General features: G+C 38.3%; 1 protein-coding gene across 1 annotated transcript; it reads right to left on the bottom strand.

The window, feature by feature from the left end:
* Positions 1–336: 336 nt before the first annotated feature.
* On the bottom strand, positions 337–9,748 carry LOC128210874 (formin-2-like). The gene is made up of 2 exons (XM_052915227.1): positions 9,745–9,748; positions 337–782 (listed from the first exon to the last, which is right to left on the bottom strand). The coding sequence occupies exons 1-2, from the start codon at positions 9,746–9,748 to the stop codon at positions 337–339; spliced, it is 450 nt and encodes a 149-aa protein (XP_052771187.1).
* Positions 9,749–12,352: the final 2,604 nt, after the last annotated feature.

Raw genomic sequence — 12,352 nt, 5'->3', positions numbered from 1 at the left:
AAGGCGTGACTGCCTCAGCCGTGGACGACACCAAGGCGTGACTGCCTTAGCCGTGGACGACACCAAGGCGTGACTGCCTTAACCGTGGACGACACCAAGGCGTGACTGCCTTAACCGTGGACGACACCAAGGCGTGACTGCCTCAGTCCTGGACGACACCAAGGCGTGACTCCCTTAATCGTGGACGACACCAAGGCGTGACTGCCTTAACCGTGGACGATACCAAGGCGTGACTGCCTTAACCGTGGACGACACCAAGGCGTGACTGCCTCAGCCGTGGAAGACACCAAGGTGTCAATACCTCCACCTCCGTAATAACTTGGACAGTGTTGATTGTCATTCAATCCATTCTGAATGCTTCTCTTTGCTCCCCTTTCCGAGACTTTTTATAAGCACAGTGAGGTTTCGACCGAGCCTTCCTATAGGTACAGTTCGATAAAGACCGAGCCTTCCTATAGGCACAGTGAGGTTTTGACCAAGCCCTCCTATAGGCACAGTGAGGTTTTGACCAAGCCCTCCTATAGGCACAGTGAGGTTTTGACCAAGCCCTCCTATAGGCACAGTGAGGTTTTGACCAAGCCCTCCTATAGGCACAGTGAGGTTTTGACCAAGCCCTCCTATAGGCACAGTGAGGTTTTGACCAAGCCCTCCTATAGGCACAGTGAGGTTTTGACCAAGCCCTCCTATAGGCACAGTGAGGTTTTGACCAAGCCCTCCTATAGGCACAGTGAAGTTTTGACCAAGCCCTCCTATAGGCACAGTGAGGTTTTGACCAAGCCCTCCTATAGGCACAGTGAGGTTAAGAACGGGGTTTCGTATATGTACAATGCGGTTAAGACAGAGACTTTGTCCATGAATATGTACAGCGCAGTTAAGACCGAGACTTCGTATAAGCACCGTGCAATAAGGCAGAGACTTCGTATATACACGGTGCAGTTAAGACAGAGACTTCATATACACACGGCGCAATTAAGACAGAGACTTCGTATAAGCACCGTTCAATAAGACAGAGACTTCGTATATGCACGGTGCAGTTAAGACAGAGACATCGTATATGCACGGTACAGTTAAGACAGATACTTCGTATAAGCACGGTGCAGTTAAGACATATACTTCGTATATGCACGGTGCAGTTAAGACATATACTTCGTATATGCACGGTGCAGTTAAGACAGAGACATCGTATATGCACGGTGCAGTTAAGACAGAGACTTCGTATATGCACGGTGCAGTTAAGACATATACTTCGTATATGCACGGTGCAGTTAAGACAGAGACATCGTATATGCACGGTGCAGTTAAGACATATACTTCGTATATGCACGGTACAGTTAAGACATATACTTCGTATATGCACGGTACAGTTAAGACAGATACTTCGTATATGCACGGTGCAGTTAAGACATATACTTCGTATATGCACGGTGCAGTTAAGACAGATACTTCGTATATGCACGGTGCAGTTAAGACAGAGACATCGTATATGCACGATACAGTTAAGACAGATACTTCGTATATGCACGGTGCAGTTAAGACATATACTTCGTATATGCACGGTGCAGTTAAGACATATACTTCGTATATGCACGGTGCAGTTAAGACAGATACTTCGTATATGCACGGTGCAGTTAAGACAGATACTTCGTATATGCACGGTGCAGTTAAGACATATACTTCGTATATGCACGGTGCAGTTAAGACAGATACTTCGTATATGCACGGTGCAGTTAAGACATATACTTCGTATATGCACGGTGCAGTTAAGACAGAGACATCGTATATGCACGATACAGTTAAGACAGAGACTTCGTATATGCACGGTGCAGTTAAGACATATACTTCGTATATGCACGGTACAGTTAAGACAGAGACTTCGTATATGCACGGTGCAGTTAAGACATATACTTCGTATATGCACGGTGCAGTTAAGACAGATACTTCGTATATGCACGGTGCAGTTAAGACAGAGACATCGTATATGCACGATACAGTTAAGACAGATACTTCGTATAAGCACGGTGCAGTTAAGACAGAGACTTCATATACACACGGCGCAATTAAGACAGAGACTTCGTATAAGCACCGTTCAATAAGACAGAGACTTCGTATATGCACGGTGCAGTTAAGACAGAGACATCGTATATGCACGGTACAGTTAAGACATATACTTCGTATATGCACGGTGCAGTTAAGACATATACTTCGTATATGCACGGTGCAGTTAAGACAGAGACATCGTATATGCACGGTACAGTTAAGACATATACTTCGTATATGCACGGTGCAGTTAAGACATATACTTCGTATATGCACGGTGCAGTTAAGACAGAGACATCGTATATGCACGGTGCAGTTAAGACATATACTTCGTATATGCACGGTGCAGTTAAGACATATACTTCGTATATGCACGGTACAGTTAAGACAGATACTTCGTATATGCACGGTGCAGTTAAGACAGAGACTTCGTATATGCACGGTACAGTTAAGACAGATACTTCGAATATGCACGGTGCAGTTAAGACATATACTTCGTATATGCACGGTGCAGTTAAGACATATACTTCGTATATGCACGGTGCAGTTAAGACAGAGACTTCGTATAAGCACGGTGCAGTTAAGACATATACTTCGTATATGCACGGTACAGTTAAGACAGATACTTCGTATATGCACGGTACAGTTAAGACAGATACTTCGTATATGCACGGTGCAGTTAAGACAGATACTTCGTATATGCACGGTGCAGTTAAGACATATACTTCGTATATGCACGGTGCAGTTAAGACAGATACTTCGTATAAGCACGGTGCAGTTAAGACATATACTTCGTATAAGCACGGTGCAGTTAAGACAGATACTTCGTATATGCACGGTGCAGTTAAGACATATACTTCGTATATGCACGGTGCAGTTAAGACATATACTTCGTATATGCACGGTGCAGTTAAGACAGATACTTCGTATATGCACGGTACAGTTAAGACAGATACTTCGTATATGCACGGTGCAGTTAAGACAGATACTTCGTATATGCACGGTGCAGTTAAGACATATACTTCGTATATGCACGGTGCAGTTAAGACATATACTTCGTATATGCACGGTGCAGTTAAGACATATACTTCGTATATGCACGGTGCAGTTAAGACATATACTTCGTATATGCACGGTACAGTTAAGACAGATACTTCGTATAAGCACGGTACAGTTAAGACAGATACTTCGTATATGCACGGTGCAGTTAAGACATATACTTCGTATATGCACGGTACAGTTAAGACAGAGACATCGTATATGCACGGTGCAGTTAAGACAGAGACATCGTATATGCACGGTACAGTTAAGACATATACTTCGTATATGCACGGTGCAGTTAAGACATATACTTCGTATATGCACGGTGCAGTTAAGACATATACTTCGTATATGCACGGTGCAGTTAAGACAGAGACTTTGTATATGCACGGTGCAGTTAAGACAGAGACTTCGTATATGCACGGTACAGTTAAGACATATACATTGTATATGCACGGTGCAGTTAAGACAGAGACTTCGTATATGCACGGTGCAGTTAAGACATATACTTCGTATATGCACGGTGCAGTTAAGACATATACTTCGTATATGCACGGTGCAGTTAAGACAGAGACATCGTATATGCACGGTGCAGTTAAGACATATACTTCGTATATGCACGGTGCAGTTAAGACATATACTTCGTATATGCACGGTGCAGTTAAGACATATACTTCGTATATGCACGGTACAGTTAAGACAGATACTTCGTATAAGCACGGTACAGTTAAGACATATACTTCGTATATGCACGGTGCAGTTAAGACATATACTTCGTATATGCACGGTACAGTTAAGACAGAGACATCGTATATGCACGGTGCAGTTAAGACAGAGACATCGTATATGCACGGTACAGTTAAGACATATACTTCGTATATGCACGGTGCAGTTAAGACATATACTTCGTATATGCACGGTGCAGTTAAGACATATACTTCGTATATGCACGGTGCAGTTAAGACAGAGACTTCGTATATGCACGGTGCAGTTAAGACAGAGACTTCGTATATGCACGGTACAGTTAAGACATATACATTGTATATGCACGGTGCAGTTAAGACAGAGACTTCGTATATGCACGGTGCAGTTAAGACATATACTTCGTATATGCACGGTGCAGTTAAGACATATACTTCGTATATGCACGGTGCAGTTAAGACAGAGACATCGTATATGCACGGTGCAGTTAAGACATATACTTCGTATATGCACGGTGCAGTTAAGACATATACTTCGTATATGCACGGTGCAGTTAAGACATATACTTCGTATATGCACGGTGCAGTTAAGACATATACTTCGTATATGCACGGTGCAGTTAAGACATATACTTCGTATATGCACGGTGCAGTTAAGACATATACATCGTATATGCACGGTGCAGTTAAGACAGAGACTTCGTATATGCACGGTGCAGTTAAGACATATACTTCGTATATGCACGGTGCAGTTAAGACATATACTTCGTATATAAACGGTACAGTTAAGACATATACATCGTATATGCACGGTGCAGTTAAGACAGATACTTCGTATATGCACGGTGCAGTTAAGACAGATACTTCGTATATGCACGGTGCAGTTAAGACATATACATCGTATATGCACGGTGCAGTTAAGACATATACTTCGTATATGCACGGTGCAGTTAAGACAGAGACATCGTATATGCACGATACAGTTAAGACAGAGACTTCGTATATGCACGGTGCAGTTAAGACATATACTTCGTATATGCACGGTACAGTTAAGACAGATACTTCGAATATGCACGGTGCAGTTAAGACATATACTTCGTATATGCACGGTGCAGTTAAGACATATACTTCGTATATGCACGGTGCAGTTAAGACAGAGACTTCGTATATGCACGGTGCAGTTAAGACAGAGACATCGTATATGCACGGTACAGTTAAGACAGAGACATCGTATATGCACGATACAGTTAAGACAGATACTTCGTATAAGCACGGTGCAGTTAAGACAGAGACTTAGTATATGCACGGTGCAATAAGACAGAGACGTCGTATATGCACGGTGCAGTTAAGACAGAGACCTCGTATAGGCACAGTGCATATAAGGCAAAAAAAATACCTGTGTTTCCGGTAACATGGCGAAAAAAATAGGGTCGGTCGGTCGGGATTTTTTTTTTTTACTCTTTCCATATCATGCAATTTTCTGTTGTATCAGATCAATTATGTTATATCTAAGCGTTTCATAATTTACAAAAAGTCAGAGAAAAACAGCATTGTATAATGTCTGAAATCATTTCCTTACCTTCGACTACCGTATTTTCCCGCCAATTTTGCCCATGAAATCTGGTGTTTTTTGTATACAATACTCGTTTATAAGTCGCGATCAGTTTTTAAGAACAAATCCAGCACTTCAATTTCTACAAATCTGTGATAAAGTTCTACTCAAACAGTCAATTATCAACTAAATTTATTAATTTGCTTGGTGAAAATCGCCGATTTTCTTGTCAACTGTGAGCTCCTTAAACTAGGCCTCCAAGTGAAGGTAGGTTAAGCCTAATCGTAAGAAGCCTGCATGATATACGCAATGCCTAATCGTAAAAAAGTAAGTTTTATTTTGGACATGAATAAATAACACCGCGAGCTATAATCCTAGATATTTTCATTTTAAAGACAGCAAAATATGTTGTGATAAACCACGTGTTTGGACCGTAAACATGCGTTCGCCAATTTGAAGATATCGGACAGGGTTCGCCGCCCTCCGCCATTTTGTTTTCCTGTTGACATAGCGTCTCGGTAATACGTAATAAGGAATAAAAGTTTATTCTCTGGGAACAAAGAAAGACAAACAACGAAAATAATGACGATATATTTAAAAAAAAAAATATTTTTTTTTTCCGATCGAATAAATTTTTTTTTTTTTTACTTTTATGTCTAAAAAAAAGATTCGGGTCGGCGAGGAAAAAATAGGGTCGGTCGGGTTACCGGAAACACAGGTATTTTTTGGCCTAAGACAGACACTTCGTTCATACATATTGCAGTGCAGATCGAGACTCGTGGAAACAGAAAACCGTAAGTGAAGGCAGCCCCCCTCTGGGCGTTGACCGCGTTTCTCTTGGCTGTCAATGATACTCTGTATGTGCTGTAATTTAAGACAAAACTTCGAAACTATAAATGGATCTTTACGTACTTCTCATTAAAGTTTATGGGGAAAGGAAATAAATCTCATTGCCAGAGAATCACTGACTGCCGAAGACCAAAGACACTTTTATGGACGCATTGATTGAAAGTTTGCCTGTTGTTAAGCCAGGAATCAATACCCATGAAACTTGTTCTGCAGTGTAAGCTCATTTGATATCGCCTTAAATGATCTACGTCAATGCAAATCTCAATTCAAATAACCACTGAATACTTAATCAATGAGTGCCGATATTTGTGACGTATTCGCTTATTATTATACATATTTTGGGATTTTCAGTTGATTATTAGGCCTGAACATTCCATGCACTTATAAGCTTTTACCCTAATCGGGGGGTCGGTGGGTGGGCAAATGTATTTTTTTCCAACATGCATGCTTTTGATAAATTCGATGATACGCCCAACCACAATAAAGGTTGTGTGTTTTTCGAAGTCGAAGTAATAACCTTGGTGTCGTCGCTGACGTCGTTTTCGTGCAGAAGATTTAATTAGGCCATAACAATCGTTCTAACAATCACCTGAAACTTGGTTCACACATTACCAGTATTTATCATCTGTTTAGCAAGGCATGTAGCTATGGATTTGGTATGTGTTGGGTTATGCCTATTAACAGACTGAAAGCGTGTGTTGTCATCTGTTCGTGGAGCACGTCTTGTTACTTCTACACTGCAATAAAATTAGTATATATTGTATTATGCCGAAAAGTAAATGAAGCTCTTTGGATAGTTATACATAGCTTTTATTACTTGTTATGTGTAGTCACTGAAAAATGAAAGTTTACTAAACAACTAGTAAATGTTAAACCCTGCTAGTAATTTTTACTTATTTCGATAATTGTAAGGAAAGTAAAATTGGTAATTTATGTACAAATTAAAAATTAAATGTAACATTGACTGCTTGTTTTGTTAGGCTGTTGGCCGACATGACGTGTTAAAGGAATTTATGCGTCGGGTTATAAATATACCGATGCTATTTTTAAATTAACTGGGATTTTTGTGGCAGAGAAACACAGGAAATTTTGTATTAAAAAAACGCAAAAAAACTTCGAATGATACAAATGTCGTAAGCAATGTGATACATCAGTAATTATTATTCAATGCGTTGTAACGTTATCAATTTTATTTAAGTTTTTTACAATTTTATTTTTTTCTTGCAGTTGTATCATCCGGTGGCTATGCCCTTTAAATATGCTCATAAGATTACAACGTTGATGTGAATTTGAAAGCAAGCCAAAGATGGGATAAAAGATAATTGTAGATAATTACGCAGAAAATTAAAACTTGTTGACAAAGAGCCTTATTTTACCTATTACAACTAGTCACAACGTCCTCAGCCAATATCGGTTTGTATTTAGTTAACTTTACACTAGCAATAAACTTGCGAGATTAAAGCAGTGTTTATATATCCTAGTACATATAGGTTTGTCAGTTATTGCTATGAAACTGTATTAAAATTCATCAATTTACATTACCTATACTTTGTAATAACAAGCACATATCGGTTATAGTTTTATAGTTTGGGGCCACTAAAAAGATTTCATGGATTTGATTGTTATAGCCTGTGAACAGAATTGTAAAAAAGGGTTTACTCACACTTGTCGCGCCATCAGCCTTTCAACACTTTCAGTGCTTTCATTAACTTTAGTTTTAAAACACCGAAATCGGGGACAACTTTCCTGCGATCGGGAATATTGAAGTTTCTCGAAAACCCCTGGGTGTGTTTACCGCTATCATCTCAAGCAAGCAATTATAAACCTTGTGATAAATATAGTATTTTACATGAGTTGCTATTAAATACAAAACATTAAAGGATCATTTTACGACTTTTCCTTAACGAGTTTCGTTAAATTTAATATTAAATGGCAACGACTATAAAATTCATGTATCACAGAACACATTCGTCACCAGATTTTGAAATTATTATTTTTTCAATTACTTGTTAAGAATTCGAAGCCAAATAAGAAGAGCGCAATCAATGGGGCTGTTACGAAAGGACGATTTGCTGACTTCCTGAATCACATTGGTATTGGTTTGTAAACGCTTATGCTTATACACCGAACAAAACTAGCCACAATAATGCGCGTATAGGGAACTTTTTTAACATTTGGATATTCATTTTGTTCCCTAAGCGTAGAGTCGCCAACACAAAAAAACGTCAAAGACTGTCACTCTGAAGCGACTGTTTCTATGGACTACGAACAAAACCTGATACAGCTGATCGTCAGAAAATATGTACCCTATCGTAATATTCCTTTTATAATATGCATGTCTCCTTAAATTTTGAAACAACCTGTTTTTCTAGCATAAACTAACGAAACTGCACTTAGAATTCACTTGACATTACCGGATATGACGTCAAAAATCAATCATAATTATAAATGAGTGTGTGCATTTTCTTGAATATTAACTATATTATGTTATAACTTATCATTAACAACAACAACAACAACAACAACAACAACAACATAATAATAATAATAATGATGATGATGATGATGATGATGATGATGATGATGATGATGATGATGATGATGATAATAACAATAATATAATGAACAAAGTCAACGCACTCTCCCGTTTAAGAAGTTTCAATATTAAATTAGTGCGGCAGCCCGGGCATCGACAACAAAGTGCAGTGGTCATTTCATAATATTCATATACATAATTATTTATTGGGCGAACCGTCCTATTCTCACAAGGCTTTCTTGTCAATGAAATGACCGTGAGTCATGCTCATCCTTCTTACATAAGTTCATGAATTTTTAGACATACATAATGTCAAATTGCTAAACTACAACTATTTAAGACTATAAAAAGGAAACCATAGTCATATCTGTGGGACCACTCTAGATATACTTCAACGCAGGTCTCGCGGCATTTTGGTTACACTCAGTCGCCGGTGGGTGTAAAACTCCTTCATTGGCTTATTTTTTTGTTTAAGTAACGTGGGGCTGTGACGGGGTCAAGCCACAATGAACTCATGATAGTGCGCAGTCAGACCATCATAAACTCAACAACAACAACACTTATAGCATTTCTTCTTGCGTATATGATGTATGGACGCAATAGGGCACGATAGACCGTTTCATGAAATTTCCTCGCTTGCCCTATTTTGTTCATACAGATGGATATTTCGTTACTAACACTTTCCAACAAAAGGCTTAAAAGTTAAATTATCCCTGAGTTTATGTAAGAGTCCATGTGGGCGAGCGGTTTTGTTTTCAGTTCTCTATATTTTTCTTGACTGTACCGACGTGGGCTTCATCGCCACATTCGGAACTCCTCAGCCATTTTTATCGAAAATAACCCCGGATGTATGCCGGTACATCAGTTGAAGTAGTTCGTATTTTTTTTTAATTATGTCACTTATTAAATGTAGTGTTTTCTGCTTGTTTTTATTGATCTAAGTTTAAATTGATTGCCAGTGAAGTGCATTTAACTGCTAAATTAAATTACTACGCGATCTACTTGCAGCGGACTTAAATTTAACATACCCATTTCTGAGTATATAAACCGTCCAAATATATCCGAGGTTGTTTTCGATGAAAATGGCCGAGGAGTTCCGAATGTGATCGTCACTAAAACCAGGGTTTGAATACTCTAATAATATTAATGTTTTCAGATGCATTCCCGTGAAAAAAAATGCTTTTAAAACATGAGCGAGTCCCTTTAATACCTTACCCCAGAATTCCCGTGTCATTGTAGATTTATGTTTTCCGAAATCCTCGACAATCACTCTTCAGTGGTTACGTCGTGTAAAATATACACGTGTCCGACCTTTCTATAAATGAGTGGGTTTCTAGTGTAAATATCTCAAGAAAATGTATGGTATACAGTCTGTATAAAGAAACTTGAATAGTGAGACTTGACAGTATAAACGCAAGAAATAAATGCGATAAGTCCTTGAATAACATGGCATTAATCAATTAGATATAGAAATGGCAGGTGGCATAAACCACAAATAATACCAAGAAATAAGCGAAAATGTCAACTTTGTCAAGCATAGGAGGACGAACTCACCTTTCTCCTAGTGATTTACGAATATCAAATATCACGCAAAACTACTGGTGCAATCGAAACATTCCAAATGGCATCGAACTTATCTCGAATGAACGTTAACAACGCTGTTTATGGCATTATTGTTAACTTTTGAAGCTTTATTGCTCTGTTGTGCAACAGTTTTCAGCTGTGCCTGTGAGTAAACGATGCCTTTAACATTTCTGTAACTCTGTAAAAATCGATCACGTATTATTTTCTTAACCAGAAACTTGTTAATACAAAAGACATGTTGGTTAATAAAATATTCTAGCAAGCCTTTTTCATCTGAAGATTTCTTAACATAGGATTAATAACAGTAATATTGCTATTTATAACATAACTTACTGTTGATTACTTGCAGGAATCGGTCATTGATTCATAATTATCAGATTATGTCGAAGGCGTGCAGTAAACAAAGACGGAGTGGAATTCAACATGTTTAATAATAATCAGGGGAGACAATTCATGCACAGTTACATAGAACGTATACCTAGCTTCTAATATAATCAACACTTACGGCGCAGGGATGATATATCCCCATGCAATATTTGTCATATATAACGAGTGTAATAACTGTGCAAATTAGGTAACCGCATCACAGAAAAATGTATTCATACGCGTTGTCAAAAAAATGTAAACAAACATTAGAAACAATGTTTCAAAAGAAATCCTGTCGATGTCAACAAACTCAGCTCCACGATGAAACGAATGGTGAAGAAGGCTGGGCTTAATCCAAACAAACGACCCCCTGATCACAGCGCCAGAAAATACCTCGTCCAAGAATTTAATCATGAATGACAACAATGTTACTGCGAACCAGATTATGCAAATATCGGGACACAAGAAAATTGCATCTTTGAACAACCGAAGCCACATAAATCCAAATCAACACAGGGAAATATCAAACATCCTGTACTCCAGTGAAAATACCTGTAAAATGCTCAGTCTATGCACACAGTTCGCAAGCAATGCTCATTATTTATGCGAAAAACTACAGAAACAAGCTCAGTAGCAAAAAGTTTAAACATAAACCCGGTGTAATGGCACTGGGCAAACGCCAAAGACATAGGACATAAAAACAAAAAAATCACAAACAAGAAACATGGAAGAACAGCACAAAACTCCACAAACAGCACAGTGCATACGTACTATGTATAAAAAAAGTTCACACAGTCACTGATTCCCAATGAAATCTCACTTTTTCTGTTGCATTTTACAACATTTTTGGTGCTCCAATTCAAGGAGGTAAAACTCATTGTGCATATCCATCAAAATGACAAAAATCCATGATGTAATTAATCCAACAGCTACAAAGCGAATTCCCACTACTGAAAGCGACTGTGACGCTGACTAACGGTCTTTTCAATCTTCAACCGCCAAATGACATGTACACACTCGGGTGTTTACTAATGACGTCACTCAGTTATGACATTGCTCAAATTATTGATTCGCTTGATTTAAATGTATTGAAATGTTCTTTTTTTGTTTTTAAGTGAAACCTTTGAAAATCGTTTGATATTTGAAACATAAATTATTATTTTTATTGTAAATAAAATATTTTTATGTCGTACTATTTTCTTTCCTGCGGATGAGGCATCCTAAGAACACTCAATATAAATTCTTCGCTCTAAGACATGAGAATGTGTATTGAAGAAACTTTGATTTGAATTCGACCGTAATTGAGTTATATTATAAAAACGTCATTTAAAAACGTTAAAAATTCGGCAAAGCCTCGTATTTACGTTTTAAAATGAACTCGTTTAATAAAGTTGATACAAAATAAACACTCATTTGAGATCCTCTATATACAATAGTTCACATCTCAATGATCTTTTGCATCTACAACCTTATTCCAAAAACATAAAGTCATAATCATGATTTGCAATGAAATGGGTTTCATGCCAAATTTGCCGTATATCATGCAATAAGGAGTTGTGTCGAGAAGGGTAGCTGGGATTAATCGCCCTTTCACAGCAAACAGAACGTCGGAATGTATAATTACACTCTCAACGGTCAATTATCGGTGTCGAGTAGTGTAACTAAGCTTACTCAATCTTACACAGC

The sequence above is a fragment of the Mya arenaria genome, chromosome 12 (assembly GCF_026914265.1).
Source record: "Mya arenaria isolate MELC-2E11 chromosome 12, ASM2691426v1".
Lineage (NCBI taxonomy): Eukaryota > Metazoa > Mollusca > Bivalvia > Myida > Myidae > Mya > Mya arenaria.
This window is presented reverse-complemented; position numbering and strand designations above follow the sequence as displayed.